Below are 19,538 nucleotides of genomic sequence, written 5' to 3' on the forward strand. Positions count from 1 at the left end.
CTAGGAGATTGAGGGCACAAGGAGAAGGGGACGTCAGAGGACAAGATGGTTGGACAGTGTTCTCGACGCTACGAACATGAGTCTGACCAAACTGCGGGAGGCAGTGCAAGACAGGAGTGCCTGGCGTGCTATGGTCCATGGGGTCACGAAGAGTCGGACACGACTAAACGACTAAACAACAACTCTGAGCGGGGCTAAAATTGGATGTGGCCCAAAGTACCACCTGATTCCTTATAGTCCACCTCAGTTGCTGAGAACTTCCAATGGGAAACTTTTGGTGGTTGCCCACACCCTTGGGGTTCAATAATCATGGATTGAGTTTTTAATGAGGAACTCTCTTCCCTGTGGAACTCCCTGCCAGTAGAACTTGATACCCCTTTTCCTTTTCAGACATTTTTTTTAAAAAAACTGTACAGTTCAGACAGGACCTTGGAATGTGATTCACCCCCCCCCCTTTAACCAACCTATCTATTGATGTTGCTATTTATTTCAATAAAACAAACACCATCAAAAAATAGTGCTATGACTTTGTGGGTATCAGAATTCTAATTCCTATACAGTGGTGCCTCGACTTACAAATTTAATCCGTCCCAAAGGCACTTTCGTAAGTCGAAAAATTCGTAAGTCGAAAAACGCCGTTGGAAATGCGATTTCCCATAGGAATGCATTGGAAATGGAAAAATCCGTTAAGTCGAAGCAGCCCTATCTAAAAATTCGTAAGTCAAAAATCCCTATATAAAACCGCCGCGGTTTCCTTTCGGATGTCGAGACATTTGTAAGCGCACGGCTATTTGCCCCATTCGTAAGTCGGAAAATTCGGTTGTCGAGTTGTTCGTAAGTCAAGGTACCACTGTAATCCTAATAAGTGTTAAAATATAAGACAGGCTAGTTTCCTCATGAAGTGGTCTTAGGGCAGAGTTGTGTGTGGTGGAAAGAAGGGGGGGGGAGCAGGCTGGAAAGGCAAAGGAAAAAAAATGGCTGATTTCTGTTTGAATCCAAGGCTGTGGCTACAGGAGAAACAAGACCCTATTGGAGTGTTGATGCTGTGAAGCCTTCCATCGTAGGCTCAGGCCGTATATATGTGTGAATAAACCACACATCACAAAGACACCACAGTCTCCTCTGTGCCTCATTCTCCAAAGGAAACATGAACCCTGGGCAAGCGCCTAGAACCCTGGGAATTCCACTTGGAGATTGGGGTGGCGCACAACAATATCATTAGGCCAAGACATTGTCAGAAAAATATAGGACAGCCAGAACCATTTCCCCTCATCGTGTTCCTTTGGTACAAGGCAGGTTCTTGGGGGATGAGGATGGCCCCTTTTGTTTGGCCAACAGGAAAATGCCCGGCGTAATTGAAAGCCAGATGAACTTGTGTCAGCATCTTGCTAAATAGGACTCTGCACGAAAACCTTATTTGAATCTAATTAAGTGGCTCTTTTCTGTTTCTCTCTTCCTCCCCCCACCCAGATTTATCAAAGGCCAAATTTGCTGCTGAAAGTGCCACAAGCCCATCCAAGATGGATGTTGTGACAGTGACAACAGAGCACCCAGTTGGTTCAGCTGCAACAATTAAAAAGGGAACACACACATAGTTTTTGCCTGTAATATTAATGTTCAAGCTGACACCCCCAGTCCAAACCAATAACATATACGGCTAAACTTCAGGTAATTGTTTGGTGGGTGATAAGGTCAGAATTATTTATGCATGAATGCATGAGTGACAATTCATTAATGCTGTTCCAATTTGGAAGACACATCAGAAAGTGCTAAAATGGCACTGTGGGAGGAGAGTTATGTGGGGAGGGGGACCATCTGGGATTTAAATGGTATCAGATTTTCATTAAAAAGTAAGGAATAGCAATAGAAGCATGATCAGAAGAGATTTTCTTTTAAAACCTCAAGGCACACGGAATAAAATAATCGTCGTCGTCTTTGAATGGCTAGGGCAAAATGCAGAGGAATGGTTTAGAATGAAAATAATAATAATAATTAAAGAAATGATTCAAAATCCAAGCCTAGAGATATGAATATATGGGCTGAAATCCCTGTGGGTCCTGAGAAGATTAAATCAGTATTTAAAGGATTGGATGTGGCCATGATGACTAAAGACCTGAAATGCACAGGGTGCAGAAGGGAGATGGATTGACAGCCTTGGGACTGGTGGGATATGGGAGGAAGTGAATACATAGTATCATAGAGTTGGGAAGGTGCTGGTAGGCCACCCAGTCCAACTTCCTGCTCAATGCAGGAAAACCAGAGTTAGCACCCCCAACAGGTGGCTGTCCAACCTCTGCTATAAGACATAGATCCCACCACCCTTTTAGGCAGTGGAGGCTGGTTCATTGAGGGAGATGGGGTGCTGCATTACCAAACTCAGTCTATCGCTCACCCAGAGCCCCACATGCCTTATAATGAAAATGTGTATAAAATCCACAAATGCATGTTAATTGTGAGCTGGAAGTACAAAGTGTATGTGTGTACGATGTTGGCAGAGGAATAGCTGACATGTTTTGACTGCACATGGAAACAGCACAACTGTGCATCCCATTAGCATTTTCTTTGCACAGAAAATGTGTCATACAGTTCCTGTAACACAAAAATCCATTTAAAATATAAAATGTTTTGCGTGGGTTTTTGCTTTTGCAAGAGACGAACTGAAAGCCAGTGTGGTGGAATGAATAACACAAGCACCTACACAGTTTTATTGCAGTCCATAGACCCAACACAGTGCAACAATAGTATATGGAATTATGAAAAGTGTAGGATGTATACTGGGGACACCTGGGTTCAAATCTCTGCGGAGCTATGTGGCTCGAGCTCTTGCATAACATCTCAATGGGCATGAAGAAAGAATGCCCGATGCCCAGGGCTGGTGCGACGAACCCGGGCGTTGCCACCAAATAATGTGACAATCCCGGCGCTGCCACCAAATAACTTGGCCCACAGTAAGGATTCCCTTTCACCTAAGGTTCACCTCAGCAGCTGATTGCCCTAGCAACTCTTGCTACTTTGTGGGCACCCTTTCCCTGGCACTCGCCTCCCCTGTGCGTCACCTTGAGGTATAAACAATTTTCCTGCTCCTCTGGTTTAGTTTAGCCTCCTCTCTTCAGTCACCACCTTTTTGAGTTAGGATACGTTGCTGGAATAATAAGGCACATCCGTTTTTAACATAACATTTAAGAAAGCTTTATTTAACTAGAGGACATGTAAAATTCTTTATGGTTTCATTCGTATAGGCTCTTAGTGCATTATCTTAGTTACAAATATCTCAGGCTAGATAATATAGTTCTGGTAAACCTCTCAAAACACTCTAATAACCACTACCACCCACACGCTCCCGCTCCCCAAACCCTCTCAACTCTCTCAACTGAAATAACTGCTCCCCATTCCCTTTAAACTCGTGGCAGTCCCGCCCCTGAGGAATGGAATGCGTCAATCAACTAGGAGGTTGGGTTTAACGCTTAACACCCTGGAGTTCTATTGCAAGCCAGCCCAATCCGTTACAGCTGGCATCAAGGGTTGGAATGCCTGTGCATCTGCTGAGGACCCGCCCCTCAGTGTGGGGTCCACTGACAAGAGCTCTTTTGATCTGCTGCAGTGAGGGGGAAGATTCACTGAGGGTGGGGTCATAGAGGGTGTGACTCCCTACGTCACTATGGAGGGACACTGCGCGCACGCGCGCTACAGACCGGGTTTGGCTGCAGCAGTGCCAGAGCTCCATCGCTGTCAAAACTTGGAAGCAATACTGACCACACCTCTCCATTCTGCCCCCGGACACCTGGTGCCTAGCAACACAGGAAGGGATGTAGGAAGTGGCCTCATACTGAATCAGAACATTGGGTCTGTCTAGCTCAATACTGTCTACTCTGACTGGCATTGATTCTCCATCTGTGCAACTTGTGCAAAGGAGGGCAACCAAAATGATCAAGGATCCGGAAACTAAGCCTTACGAGGAGTGCTTGAAGGAGCTGGGTATGTTTAGCCTGGAAAAGAGGAGGCTGATAGGAGATATGGTAGCCATCTTCAAATACCATATATTCTGGCATATAAGACGACTGGGCGTATAAGACGACCCCCAACTTTTCCAGTTAAAATATAGAGTTTGGGATATACTTGCCGTATAAGAAATACGACCCGGCGTATAAGATGCCCCTGACTTTTGAGAAGATTTTCCTGGGTTAAAAAGTAGTCTTATATGCAGGAATATACAGTATCTGAAAGGTTGTCACACGGGAGAGGGAATAAGTTTGTTTTCTCCTGCTCTGGAGGGTAGGATTCGAACCAATGGCTTCAAGTTGCAAGAAAGGAAATTCCAACTAAACATTCAGAAAAACTTTCTGATTCCCTCAGGAGGTGGTGGACTCTCCTTCCTTGGAGGTTTTTAAGCAGAGGTTGGATGGCCACCTGCCGGGGCAGCGCCATCACAAGCCCCCTCCTGGTACCAGGGGCGGCCCCCCGCCCCTTGGCATGCAGCGTTCCTCCATAGTGCTGCGTAGTGACGTAGCATGTCCCTACGTCACTACAGAGGGACGCTGCATGCACGCACGCTACGGAGCGGGTTTGGCTGCAGCGGCGCTGGAACTCCACTGCTGTCAAACTGTGAGCAAGCCATGGCACAGAGTGAGTTTTACAGGGCCGCCCTGTAAACCTCGCTCCACACCACGGCTTGCTCGCAGTTTGATGGTGGCTGAGCTCCAGCACCACCGCTGCTCTGTAGCACACAGTGTCGCTCCGTAGTGACATAGGGATACATCCCTACGTCACTACAGAGCGATGCTGAGTGCTATGGAGCGGGTTTGATGCTGCGAGCAGAAAGAATCAAAGCACAAGCCGAGCAAGCCGCCCTGTAAAACTCGCTCCGCGCCGCGGCTTGCTTGGCTCGCATTTTGATTCTTTCTGCTCAGGCGAGGCGAGGGGCGGGCCAGAGAGGGCCTCGCCCGAGCAGACAAAATCAAAGCGCGAGCCGAGCAAGTTGCCCTGTCTGCTCCGGCGATGAGAGGGGTGGGCACATGCGGTAGCCGTCGGTGGAGGTGGCGAGGGGGTGCCGTGCTGCCCCCGCAGAGTGGAGCCTGGGGTGCCCTGCCCCCGCCCCCCTATTGCAACGCCCCTGGCCAGGGATGCTTTAGCTGAGATTCCTGCATTGCAGGGTGTTGGACTAGATAAGCCTTGGGGTCCCTTCTAACTCTATAATTCCACGATTCTATGATTCTAGAGTTTCAGACAAGGAGTCTTTCTCAGCCCTGCCTGGAGACACCAGGGAATGAATCTGGGACTTTCTGCATGCAAAACAGATGGTCTTCCACTGTCCCGCCCCTTCCCTTAAATGTATCTCAGCATTTGTATGGATGGGGAAATGTTTCCATTATGTTCACTCTCAGTTTAATATTTTTCAAGTCTTACATTCACTCCTCCACACAAGTTTGTCATTTCTTTTTTAAAAAAAGCCCTCATGAAACTCACCAGCATTTTAGTGAGCATTTATCCTAGTATGCTGTCAGGCTTCGGGGAATCAGCTCCCTCCCACGGGGCAGCCCAGAATCAAAGAAACAATAGGAGTTCTTACCAAGCAATTTATTCGATAATTCACAGAGAATGAAGAAAATTCACAGAGAACTTCCCTAAAATGGTGTTCCTCCAACTGAGCTGCTCCCCACCCCTAGCAATGGCACTTCCCCTTATGGTGGCCGCCAAGGGCTAATAGTCTCTGATTCCGTTGTTCCTGCACTCTTAACAAACACTGAGTTCTGGGAGAAGGTTTTCAGAAGGGGTCAGAAATGTTCTCCAGTGATAACGTGTCAGCTGGCTGCTCTGTCTCTGTCTCCCCCTTCGCTTCTCCCAACACCTCCCAACTCTTCTGTTCACCTGTCTCTGATCTTCCTCAAACCACTGCGATAATTCAATACTGCCTTCCTCTTCTCTGGAAAGTTCAGGAGGAAGGGGTGGTGGTCTCCACCATACCTCCTCAGTCTCATCCCCCTCAGTCCAGTCCCTGACATATACCTCGCAAGGTGAATGCCTCGCACAGTGAAAAGCTTGCAAGACGAAAGGGGTTTGCATTTTTTTTGGTGCCTCGCAAGATGAATTTTTCTATGGCCGTGCTTCGCAAGACGACCTTCTTTCAATTTTTGTTTCAGCTTCCTTGGTTTCCGTCGCGCTTCACAAGATGACATTTTCGCAATACGAAGCGACTCGTGGAACGAATTAATTTCTCCTTGCGAGGCACCGCTGTACACATATTTGTATGCCATTACCCATAATAACATGCATTTTTATGTCTTGCTACCACTCAGCAGAGATTAGGGTTTGGTGTGCCACTTCTTTAACAGAACATTAAGGGTGCCCCCCCCCATAACATGAGAACTTGTGGGCACCCAATGAAGCTGAATGTTGGAGGATTCAGGGCAGAGGGGGAAAAAACACTTCCTTGTGCAGTGTATAGTTCAACTATGGAACTCACTCCCACAGTTGGCAGTGGAGGCCACCATTTTGGATGGCATTAAAAGAGGATTGGACAAACTCATGGAGGATAAAGCTATCAACAGCTACTAGCCGCAATAGCTGAGCTCCACCTCCCTGCAAAGTTTGGAGCCATGCAAATTGCAAATGACAGCTGTGCTTCGGTTCACGAATTGGTTCAAGAAGTGTGAATCAGGTAGTTTCTCCTTAAAATGCCACGGAAGAAATGTAATAACATATGATCTCATCTACCTGGGAGGACATGCCATGACACGGGTAGAGAATGGCTTTGTCGTCATCTTCTGCACCCTGGTCCAAACAGAAGCCACTGGCTTTGCTGTTGCGAACCTGAAATCAACATCAGGGGAGGAGGGGAAAAACAAGAGAAATTTAACCAATATTGTGATGTTCTGATGGATACCTTATATGATCCTAGCTCTGGGATGGGGAACTTCCAGGTGTTGATGGATTCCAACGCTCACCAACCCCGGCCAGAATAGGACGACGGGAGTTGAAGTGCAACAATATCTGGAGCAGTGGATGCCGCTTCATTTGAGCAAATGGGGTACTGGTCCACCAACCACCATGTGCCTTCAGCCAGGTCTCACCTGCCTGCCTTCTCACTTAAAACCAATCCAGGGGCTGGCAATGCCCGTCAGCTTCCTCTTCTTTGGTCTCAACATTGTCCTTCTATTCTAGAACAGAACAAGGAAGAGCATGGGGCTAGAACTACCATTAGTTGGCTCCACATTTCATGGGCTCTGGCTCCACCTACTGTTGAGCTCCTGGCCTTCAACCTTCCCCGTCTCAGTGGTTACCAATTAACACAGGCATGTCAAACCTGCGCCCCTCCAGATGTTTTGGCCTACAACTCCCATGATCCCTAGCTAGCAGGACCAGTGGTTGGGGAAGATGGGAATTGTAGTCCAAAACATCTGGAGGGCCGCAGGTTTGACATGCCTGAATTAACACTTATCTGGATGGCCTTGGTGTAGGGAAATTATCTAACCCAAAGCCTTAGTGGGGGGTGGGTCCTGCTTCAAGCACCTACATCTCCCAGCCGTCTTATACGTTCTCACAAATCTCCACAAAAAGCTTGCAATACCTTGAGAAGCAGAGTTTCAGGCAGGGGACATTCCTATCCCTGGCTGGGGGTGTCAGGGGTTGAACCTAGGACCTTCTGAGTGCAAGACAGGTGTTCTACCACTGAGCCACAGCCCTTCCCTGTTCTGGAGCAGCTTTAAACTTGTTTTTGAGCAAAGTAAATAGGATGCTAACCACCAGGGAGTTTCTCTGAAGGAAGAAAAACACACTCATTCACTTCTCCTGACACCCCATTAATCCTTCTTTTGCGTATCAGTTAGGGGCTGGAGAGCCAACTTGTTATTCTGCGAAAGCAGACACAAATTGTCCTTACAGGCAGAATAATCTATCTATCTATCTATCTATCTATCTATCTATCTATCTATCTATCTATCATCTATCTATTCTGATGACTTGAACTGGACATTTATTTGCGGAGTACGACATGAAAGATGATGAATTAGGAATATGTATCCTAAACAGCCCAGTCCAAATTCTGCTCTGAATAACGCTGATGAGAAATCTGGATCCTATCTATTGGATGAAATCCATCACACTCCCTGAGTGCCACCTAAAGATAAGCACGCAGATCCCACTACAGATGAATGTCAGAAGAGACTTGCTGGGTCAGACCAATGATTCATCTGGTCCAGCACTTTGCTTGCCATCATGGACAACCACATCCTTCTAGGAAGCCCACAAGCAGAGCCTAAAGGACACTTGCCTTCGATGTCACGATGGGCACAAACTTGGAACTTGCTCCCACCAAAGGCAGGGGGTGGCCACCAACTTGGATGGCTTTAAAAGAGGACTAGACACATTCATATTTGACTGTCTACTAGTCACCACAGCATTGAGAGACCCCTGTCCCCCCTCACAGGGCTACAATTCACAGAGTGGTTTTACAATCAATCCCTCTTCTCAGGGAACTTTGGGAATTGTTGGTCTGGGAGTTGACTAGGGGGTCTCTCAACAACCTTAATGAACTATGCTTCCCAGAAGGCTTCGTGAAGAAGCAACGGCTATTTAAAGTGGTACAATACTTCTTCAAATGTACAGTGCAGATGGGGTCTATGTTCAGCTATGGAGAGGTACCCTGGCATCAAGCGATAAGTGCCTCTTCCAGGGAACTCTGGAAATCGTAGTTCTGGGGGGGGGGGAATTAGGGTCTCCTAATCAGTTTCCTCACCTTTAAAAAACTTTTTTTTGGGGGGGGGAGCCATGGCTGTGAGCATCCTTGAAGTTTTCCGTCCCTTTCTGCTCTGAGCCACAATATAAATATTGTCTGACAGCACAGCATGCCATGAGGCCACCCAACCTGCCTTCCCAAGCTGCTGCCAATTAAAGCATGCCAACTGTTAAGCGGTAGCAGAGTCAATTTACGACAAGCATGCTACCCAGGTATAAGGCAACGACAGGCATTTTACAACTCATCCTTAAAAAAATGTGACTTCAGTTGGTAGGAAATATATTTTTACAACCCTTTCAATATGTTTTATATCCACCTCAACATATTTAGTTCCTTCAGCCTCTGGATCTCAGTCTGGAGACTGGAGATTGTCAAAGAAGCCACAAAGCTGTGGCCCAGCGATGGGAAATTCATTCATAATTTCTTCTGAAATCACACTACCTGTGATATAGTCCAAACCAGCACATAGATTTCATAGAATCATGGAGTTGGAAGGGGCCACAAGTGTCATCTAGTCTAACACCCTGTGATCTTTTACCCAACATGGCGCTTGAACCCACGACCCTGAGATGAGTCTCATGCTCTACCAACTGATCTATTTAGGGGTTGAACATCTCTGATCCAAATCTGACACAAGCTCATGAGCCTGCCTTAAGGAAACAATTTCAGTCTCTGCCTTGCCAACCTGTTCCACCTGCAATATGGGATTTGAAATATTGTCCTACTTGCATCCCTTGCTCAGCTTTTTAAACACTCTTTCCTCCCCTCCTGGAAGGGGTGATCGCTGGTTCTTTCTGGTCAGGTACTGCAAGTTTCTTCAGGGGCAGAAGAGGGGGGGACCATGGGGGCAGTCCTCCCTGGGTGTCACCACTGAGGGGGGGTGACAAAATAGTGGGTGGCACTCACCGTGGCAGGGCCTGCAGCACACCTGAGCCACGTGTCTCTTCTGGGAGTGATGCAGTGGCTTGATCGCCCGCAGGCTCTGAACTGCCCCAAATGGTCTGCCCGCTGCCTCCCCCTCAGCTGTAGGGCAGCTGACTGGGAGGAGGCAGGCAGACTCCTCAGAATCCCTGCAGAACATTCTGCCCCGGCTTGCCCTGCCTTGCGGGTGGCTGGCCTCACCCCTGGGCACAGGGCACAAACACCACCACAGGCGCCCGATCGGCTTGCTCCACCACTGGGCCCCTTAAGGACCTCCTTTGCCTATGAAGAGGCTTGGAGGAAGATACCTGAGAGTCTCACTTAGAGAAAGAGCGGGCAGCATTTTTCATACTCCGAAAAGAAGGACTGATCGCTAAACCATACTTGCCAAGTTGCTGTCAGAGAAATAAAGGACCGGGCCGGAAATAGCAGACCGGAAGTAGCACTGCCGCCATTTTGGGACTGGGCGGAGCATGCTCAGAAGCGACTTTTGATGCTGCTTTGCCCAGTTCCAAAATGGCTGCCACGCCAGAAGTCGTACTGCAGCCATTTTGGAACTGGGCAGAGCAGCATCAAAAGTCGCTTCTGAGCATGCTCCGCCCAGTCCCAAAATGGCCGCCGGGCCAGAATAAACCGGGAAAAAACAAAAAAACCCTGTTTTTTCCAGCTAGGAACAGCTGGAAAAACGGGGATTTCCCGGGGAAAACGGGAGACTTGGCAGCTATGCACTAAACCACTCTGAAAATTATGAGAGGAACAGGATTCTTTGGGGGAAACCCGTGGCTATTTAAAGTGATACAATGCAGATTTAAATGTTTAGTGCATCTACTAATAAGAATTTCAAGCAGTCGTCTTTAGATACAATGGAGGGCGGGATCAAGGAAAGAAGTTTAGATCTTATTGAATTGTATAGGGGGCACTGAAATAAGAAATGTTTAAGGTCCTCTGTCTCTTTCATACTGCAGGAACAGAGGCGCTGGTCAATAGGGATTTTAAGGTATATACCCTGGAGGAAAGCAGTGGGTAAAGTATGGAAGTGGGCCATAGAAAAAGCTCTCCTTAAAGCAGGCTCTGTCAGGTCGCCCAAATAATTAGCAAAAGACCTTACTGCCTTCACTCGAGGGAACCACATTGAGATACGAGCTGACTTGGAGAATGCCAAGTCCATAGCTTCATCTTTGGCTAGAATCCAGTTGTGAATTTTATCTTGGTCCCAGGATGACAACTCAGGAAATTTCTTTCTGACTATCGGTCGAATGAAGTATATTGTAACTCAGGAAATTCCGGGAGGGAATAGCGAAACCTACGTTTCCGAGCACAGTTCAAAGTGTTGGTGCTGACCTTTAAAGCCCTAAATGGCCTCGGTCCAGTATACCTGAAGGAGTGTCTCCACCCCCATTGTTCTGCCCGGACACTGAGGTCCAGCACCGAGGGCCTTCTGGCGGTTCCCTCATTGCGAGAAGCTAAGTTGCAGGGAACCAGGCAGAAGGCCTTCTCGGTGGTGGCGCCCGCCCTGTGGAACGCCCTCCCATCAGATGTCAAAGAGAAAAACAGCTACCAGATTTTGAGAAGACATCTGAAGGCAGCCCTGTTTAGGGAGGCTTTTAATGTTTAATAGATTATTTTATTTCATTTTTCTGTTGGAAGCCGCCCAGAGTGGCTGGGGAAACCCAGCCAGATGGGCGGGGTATAAATAATAATAATAATAATAATAATAATAATAATAATAGTAATAATAGTAATAATAATAATAATTTGCAACCTATTAACTTGAGTAGCCATTGGCTACTTGCACATGGGACTAGTCAGGAGGAGGGGGACACACATAGAGGCACCTGCCCAGATCAAGGCCTGGCTGAGAGCCCTGGAAGAGCGAAACCTCCAGTTCTTAGATGAGCTTCACTGCCAAAGCAACATCTGTCTCTGGTCCACATTCCAGTACAAAAGCCCTCCTGAACTGGGGAAATGGAACAGTAATGCAGAGATGTGGCAGACATTTAGCACCATGCATTACCTCCCCATAAGTGATGGTATTGTTGTAAATTCTCATCTCGGGATAGACATTCTCCAAGTACCACTTAAAACTTCGGCACTGAAGACGTTGCCGCAGAGCAATTCTTTCAGAAACATCTCCAAAGTCAACTCCGGGGTTCTGCAAAAAACAAACAAACAAAAAACAAAAACCCACAGGCCAACAGGAACGTATAAACACAGAAATCCTATTAGGCCATTTTCCAGTCAATTTCATTATTTGAAAAATGCTCATTGTTCATTTTGTTTACAAGCAGATCTCTCTCTCTCTCTCTCTCTCTCTCTCTCTCTCTCTCTCTCTCTCTCTCTCTCTCTCTCTCTCTCTCTCTCTCTCTCTCTCTCTCATACTCCCCCCCGCAACCCTCTCTTGCCATGTAAGTAGCTACTCAGTCTACAACTGTCCTTGAGAACAGGGAATAAATATGAATGAACCTTTGGTAGCAGAAAAGAAGATGATCTGAAGTGGGGGTGGAGAAGGAGAATGTAAAAGTTTGGCTACCACAGCATTCAATTTACTGTCTGCAGGCAAGAAACAAGCAAACAAGCAGGCAAAGCTGTACAGAATTAGGTGAAGGAAAGATGCCAGCTTGTTAAAAGAATGCCTTGTAAACAGATTTGTGCTGAGTTCAAAATACACATGTAAATGTATGCTCCAGTGAGCATATGGAGTTCCCATGTGAGATCATGCTCCCTTGGTTCATTTCAGTGGAGAGAGCAGCTCTTTTTGAACTGCATTGTGATACCCCCTCCATTGCAATGAATAGGGGAAATCCTTGATGAGAGGCTCTAGGGCTGGATCTACATTGCTTTGTAAAAACGCTATTAAAGGCTATTTAAAAAGTTAGACTGTATAGCTATCAATGCAATTTCCCATTGTTGATGGGTAGCTCTGCAGCGCCCTCTGGTGTCACGTTTTTATAATGCATTTTTAACATTATAACTGACCAGTGTAGATTCGCCCCAGGTGTGTCTTGGAGGTTCTGCACATAGAAAGAATTATGAAGCATCACAAAGGGGAAAGGAGATACTTGGGAGCGAGGGCTTCACCACTTTCTTGTCCAGTATCTCCATTTGCCCCATTATTTATTTATTTATTTATTTGTTGTTGTTGTTGTTGTTGTTGTTGTTGTTATGATGCCATTAATAATTAATTAATTAAATGTGTATACTGCCCTATATCCTAAAGAAACCTGTAGATCTCAGGTTGGTTCACGACACAGAATCACAGTATAAAAAACAGAAAATACATAATATTATGTCCTTCATCATAAGGTCTTTGGGCAGGTTACAGCAATTTTAAAAGTTCAGCATTAAAAACAGCGTAAAACAAATCACAGTCAAAGCAATAGGGTGCAGCCTGGAAAAAATATATCTATCTCAGGTGTCACAGGCAGGGGAATCTCACAACCTCGGAGCTGGCACAGAGAATGTCCTTTTCTAGTCCACCCCCTCACCAACTTCTGAGGGAGGTGAAACTACCAAGAGGTAGTATGGAAGGAAAGACCACTCTCTGGTCTTTCACATACCTGAGGCCAAAGTATTGTTCACCCTTTTTCCAATTCACTGATAAAACCACTTCCGCATTCGCACGGAGGTGGTGTTGTGGGCTGGCCCCGACCGAACTCTCGCGATGGGGGCTGAGTGCTCAGCCCCCTCGCGAGGGGGGAGTTCCCGCCTCCGTCAGACCCGGGCCGACCAATAGGGTCGGCCGGGAGGCGGGGCTTCAGTCCTTTTAAGCGAGCCAGAGGCGGGAACTCAGCCTCTTTTTGCCCCGGCTCCTGGGGGCTCGAGTGGCAGTTAGGCATTGGAAATTTGCATAAAGTAGATGGGGGGCAGATTACGTCATCCTCTGCCCAGAAATTGGAGAATTGGTTCCGTTAAAGGGATTCCGGGGGGCGGTAGCTTTGTCCTGAGCCTGCGGAGGTCAGGGCCTTATGGCACCCCCCAACGGTGGCCACAGGAGGCGTCCCAGTAGATGTACATCACTGGGTTCCTTTCTGGTGGTTAATTTCTCCCAGACTGTAACACACGGGTTACAGTCGGATATAGTCGGTTAGGTTCCAATGCCTAAGCCAATACCGCTCCACATCCAAAACCAATAAAGTTGTGGCCTTTTCACCCACTTAAACTTATTCATTGTGTCCTGTGTCTTATTTCTCGTGAAGGGAGGGGCATTGCCACGCAACCCCCATGCCTCAATTCACCCCCAGCTTGAGGACCAATGGATAGTTGAACGATTTAAAAGTATTTGAGTCTTGTTTTTCACTTGTGTAGGGGTCTCTTTAGGTTGTTATTGATGGTGTTTATCGTAATTTGTTTCAGCATCTCTATTGTGCCTTATGTCACTTTGAATAATTTCCACTATAATGTGCTTTAATTTTGTAGTTTTATGCTGTGAACTGCCCTGAGATCTTCGGATGAAGGACTATACAATCAATCAATCAATCAGTCTCCCATTCCCTCATATTTTTCAGTTTTCTTTCCCAGATGATCCTCAACACTTTTTGCCTACTGAACATAGTAATACAGATTTGGCGTATTTTTTGTGTGCTTTGGGTCCCCCAAGTACACTGATACAGAACCTGCCTCTTGTTTTTCACTGCCCCCATTTCGGCTATTTTTGTCAGCGCTCAGCACCTGAATTCAATATTAGAGGGAGTGATAGACGGATCAATAGACAATTTAAAAGCCACTGTGAATCCACCGTTGCAAAGCAGTTGTGTTCCAAAGGAAGGGAAATGGTAGTTATTTTAGTGATGTTTAAAAACCATTTTCTTTTCTGGAAGGCTGGTTTATGTCTGATAAAGCAATGTGCCTTTATTTTTCTTTCCCTAAAGGCCTGCTTTATAGCTCATTGGAGAAAATGATCATATGAAAGTAATGGAAGAGAAGAAAAGACCGAAGGTTTTCATCACACTTAAGTGCTTGCCGCAAGGGCCATTTGTAAACATCTCAAGCCTAGTTTTGGTGCAAACCTTGCCTTGGCTTCTGTATCCTGAATCAGACAGGACAACAGAGGGAAAATGACTTTGCCATCCCACGAGAAAGATGACTCAAGATTAAAAAATGTTATGGGAAAACAGATATTTATTAAAATATAACAGACTAGGGCAGACATCCCCAAACTTCGGCCCTCCAGATGTTTTGGACTACAATTCCCATCTTCCCCGACCACTGGTCCTGTTAGCTAGGGATCATGGGAGTTGTAGGCCAAAACATCTGGAGGGCCGCAGTTTGGGAATGCCTGGACTAGGGGATGGCAAATTAACCAAATAATACACACCTGGGCAGGTGAATAGCAATAAAAGGAATGGGGATTCAATCTGTCCCATCTACTGGGCAAGTTTACAGACACGCGCTGTAAATAGCAAGATTTGTTTAGATTCCCGCCATTGGTATGACTCAGACATGCACGGTGTAGCTCCATTGGCCAAACTTCACCCCAATGTGCATGGCCAACCCAACCCAAATTGCCTCATAGGCCATACTTAAACCTGTTCACCTGCCCAGACAAAATGTCAATTGAGCCAGATTAAGGTCTCCGGTCACACAGGTGACGCCCAACAGTGTGGAGTAGACGAAAAAGAGGAGACCCAGAGCCAAACAATGACTCCCTCAAAGACTCAGTCCCCAAAGAAAGGGCCACTAGCAATCCCATACTGCAAAGGGAAGGGTGGTGGGTGCCAACAAAAGAAGAGGGAAGAGCGTGGGGCAGAGATACGGTAGCTTCAGTCTCTGCCTAACTGGGCAGAACTGCCCACATGCTCAACCACATTTCTTCCCTGGCTAAACCATCTCTCCTCTTCTCCTGGGGAAAGAGGATGTGGTCAATGGGGGTGGCATTCTGAGCATGTGCAGAGTTCCTTTTCTTCACCACTGCATAAGAGCCACTTCGCATTTTACCTGAAACTCCAGATACACCAAATGCTCCAGGTTTCTTTGGACTGTACATCTATCAGCTCCAGCCAGCAAGGCTCAGGGAGGTTGCCGTCCAACAACATGGGAACCAGAGCTTGGAAAGTTCATTTTTAAAAGGAGCTAGTTTAAAAGGAGCTAGTTCTGGTTCAACATGGCCTCAGCAAGGGGCAGCAGCTATGGCAATTAAAGGGCAACAGATGCAAGGATGCTGTTCAGAGAAGACTGAATATTCTCAGGTCCATCATCAACCTACAACTTCCAGGATGTGTGTGTGTGTGTGTGTGCGCGCGCGCACCAGCAACTGTCAACAACTCTGCAATGTCTTTGAGAGCCTTCTCAGCCTGCCCTTACCGTCATTGGTATGTTCCACGCCATGTAAACATGCGACTTGAAGTCGTCCATCCAGACTTCAGCAGCACGTAACGCGTTGCGCTTTGCATAGTAGTCAATGTCGTTGTTGTAAGGTTTCTTGGTGCGCTCAATGTGGGCGACTCGGGAGCAAGGCAGCACCTCCATGCTTCCGCCACACTGCCAGACCTGTGACGATGCAAAGAACAAAGGGAGGGAGGAATGAACTAAGGCAGCAAGACGGGAGCTGGCGAAGCGGCAGGTGAAGGCAGTGGAATCTCAGCCAGGGTTTCAAATGTGGGGCTCCAGGGCCTTAAACATTCACCCCAGTCCACATCTGATCTGATCTGATCAGATATAAAGACACAGAGTTACATATGAAAATGTTACACTAATACAAAGGTACTAATATTTATAAATCAATGTCCATTCATTTTCCTTCTGATACACACTCCCTCTCAGCCTCTGGTTTCTTACTCAGGATCCATACAAACTCTCAGTTCACCTACAAAATCTCACAACAATAATGAGTTCATGGAAGCAGCAGACATCGGCCTTAACCATCAGCTTTCCAAACTTTTCATGTTGGTGACACACTTTTTTGACATGCATCATTCAGTTTTAGTAGCAAATCGGAGGTTAAACGAGCCCCCTTTCAGCCTAGGGAGGAGCGCAGGGAGTGTTTGTGCAACACATCTACACACTGCAGCCAACACAGCATTTCACCAGGTCCCAAACCCTCCCCCTGCCAGAAACACACATCTCATTTACCAGCAAGTTCTGCACTGTGACCAGCCACCCCCTGCATCCTTCACATCTTTGGTGACAAAGAAAAACTATTTCACAAATGGCCGAACAAAATGCTACACTGCTTTTTCAAATTTATTTTGCTAAATGATATTTATTTCCCCATTGCCATTCCCTAGCAGTTGCATGCTAAATCACCAGCCCCGCAAATTTGCATTTGATTAAAGGAAGACATATTGGAGGTGGGGGGGGGGGGGACATAAATCGGGACAGACGTACGTCCATAATTTCTGCAGCAAAAGGAATGAGCATTGGGGTGCAGAAAGAAATGGGTTCGTTTTAATAAGCTGAATGAAAAATGTCAACGACAAAAAAAGTCAGTGCATTGGTCATGCTCCGGGTTCCATTGCGAACTTCCGAGAAGCTGATCCAAGTTTAAAAGGAGAGCTTGCTAGCGTCATGTACCAGGGGTCAGATCCCTGCCTGATGGGGGTGAGACTTTTGAACGTAAAGGGGCAGGGAACATAGGAGCAGCCCCAGAAGCACTCTTATCAGATGAGCTCCCAGGACCAGTGCCCTATCCCATGGGTGTAGGCAGGATTTATGTGGGGGTGGGTGGGGGGGTGGGTTGGTTGGTTGGTCAGGACACTCAATTGTCATCATCCTCTGTTTGGCTCTGTCTAGCAGATTTGGTATGAAATGTCTCAACAAGAGTTGTTTAAAATTACTTTCTTTTGACTCCAAGTGCTCGGAAAAATCTGTCAAAATCTTTCCACAATTTCTACTTTTAGTTAAGTATTTTTATTTATTTACTTGATTTTTTTTGGGGGGGGGGAGCAGCTGCCACCCAGCGCATGACCCTACCCACTGTTGCAGAAGCAGATGACTGGAGAAGGCTGGCCCCCTTTAAGTCATCTTGCAGCACAGGTGATGCTAATAATCAGGCTGTACCCGGTGACTGAGCCACAAAAGGGCTCAGTCACCTTATTATTTATTATTTCATAAAATTTATGTACTGCCTGATTGTAAACAAACAACTAACTAACTAACTAACTAACTAATGGTTTACAAAACGATAAAATAAAGAAAGCACACACACAACCTGAGCCTATGATGGTTCACAGCATTACCATCACAAGAAGGCTTTGCTTCCCCCCTTAGCTGCAGCCTTGGATTCAAACAGAAATCAAACATTGCTCTGTCTCTGTTTCCAGCTTGCTGCTCTGTTTCTAGCTCACATCACTCCAACTCTCTGCTTTCAACTCTGGCTTTGCCTTTCCAACTACCTGTGAGCATAGCTGCCAAGTTTTCCCTTTTCTCGCGAGGAAGCCTATTCAGCATAAGGGAATTTCCCTTAAAAAAAGGGAGAACTTGGCAGCTATGCCTGTGAGTTGGGGGAGACGGCTGTACCCATTTGCCATTTTGCACAGAGCCCATTCCTTTGTTCCCTTAATGACCGATTTCCTCACCAGGAAGCTGTCCTGGCTGTTCCAAAACTGAGAAAGGGGCCCAGGTGTTAGAAGGGGGTTGGCATACAGCCTACCCCTCAACTCTTAACAATACATAGCTAGGTGCAGTAATGTCTTTCTTTACTGTAGCAAGGGAAAGCTAGGAACTGCTACAAAGGGGGAGGTTTTTTGTTTTTTTTTAAGTGTGTGTGCAGTGTGGTGTAGTGGTTAAGAGCGGTAGACTCGTAATCTGGGGAACCGGGTTCGTGTCTCCGCTCCTCCACATGCAGCTGCTGGGTGACCTTGGGCTAGTCACACTTCTCTGAAGTCTCTCAGCCCCACTCACCTCACAGAGTGTCTGTTGTGGGGGAGGAGGAGAAAGGAGATTGTTAGCCGCTTTGAGACTCCTTCGGGTAGTGATAAAGCTGGATATCAAATCCAAACTCTTCTTCTTCTTACTAGAAGCAGAAAGTGAGGTAGTAACTACAAGGAGCCTCTTCAGCTGTAGCAGCTGTTGAAATGGAGAAGTCAGTACAGACACTTTGAGACTTCATTACCATTTCTTCATTAAGACGATAGCATGTGGATTATTTCTTATTTACAAATTAAGGACCATAGCTGATCTTATAAATAGCCTGCCTATTTTAAATTATGTTTGCTGCAGTTCATGTCCACATACTTCTTTAAATGTTATATAAGGCAGATTTATTCCCCCCCTCCAAGATGGATGGTTATGCAATATGTTGAAACTAAAAAAGCACTAAAGCACTGTGTTAAAGGAAATGGTCCAACTCGTCTATATTGTTGTTTACTGAAGATAAATTCTCAGCAGTCAAGGGGAAGCAGACACCTGGCTTTGGTGGAGAGAGAAAGAAAATATGACTTCCATAGGATGGAGAATGTTTTTCTTGTTGGAAAAAGTGAGTGTTGCTTAGAAGTGGGCACAGATGTGCTCAATGATGCGATGTCGCTAGCCATTGATACTTTGCCCCATCTGCTGCTCTCCATTCAGGGCAAATATATAGATTGGTTGATGATGGGTTACAAGAATCCACCACGAGCTATGATCAATAAGGCCTGGAAAGAAACCTTTCACTATATAAAACAATGGGCAGAGAGATCTGAACCATTGATCTGGTCCCTAGTCGTTTTTTCCTTCCTGGGGCAAAATGTCTTCTGTCGTGCAGGGTATTTTACAGTATTTGTTTTAAATATGGACAGTGCACTCCCCAATTCAGAAGTTTCAGAGCAGAGAACAATAAAGGCCATGAAACAGTGACAGTACAGTATTTTTTTCATTTTTAAAGCTAAAAATAAAATTAAAAAATCAGCAGGACAGATTAAAAGAAAATACTACAGCGGACATCCTGGCATACTCAAAAATTAAGAGCCTT

General features: G+C 46.3%; 1 protein-coding gene across 1 annotated transcript in view; it reads right to left on the bottom strand.

Annotated features, from left to right (window-relative positions):
• The window catches only part of GALNT9 (polypeptide N-acetylgalactosaminyltransferase 9), a 194,381-nt gene that overhangs the window by 10,228 nt on the left and 164,615 nt on the right, over window positions 1–19,538 (bottom strand). The window contains exons 7-9 of the mRNA XM_060269465.1: window positions 15,953–16,138; window positions 11,667–11,804; window positions 6,712–6,807 (exon numbers count right to left, since the gene is read on the bottom strand). Coding sequence (XP_060125448.1) covers window positions 6,712–6,807; window positions 11,667–11,804; window positions 15,953–16,138 — 420 coding nt within the window. The remainder of the gene's footprint in view (window positions 1–6,711; window positions 6,808–11,666; window positions 11,805–15,952; window positions 16,139–19,538) is intronic.

This window comes from Zootoca vivipara, chromosome 17, assembly GCF_963506605.1.
Source record: "Zootoca vivipara chromosome 17, rZooViv1.1, whole genome shotgun sequence".
NCBI lineage: Eukaryota > Metazoa > Chordata > Lepidosauria > Squamata > Lacertidae > Zootoca > Zootoca vivipara.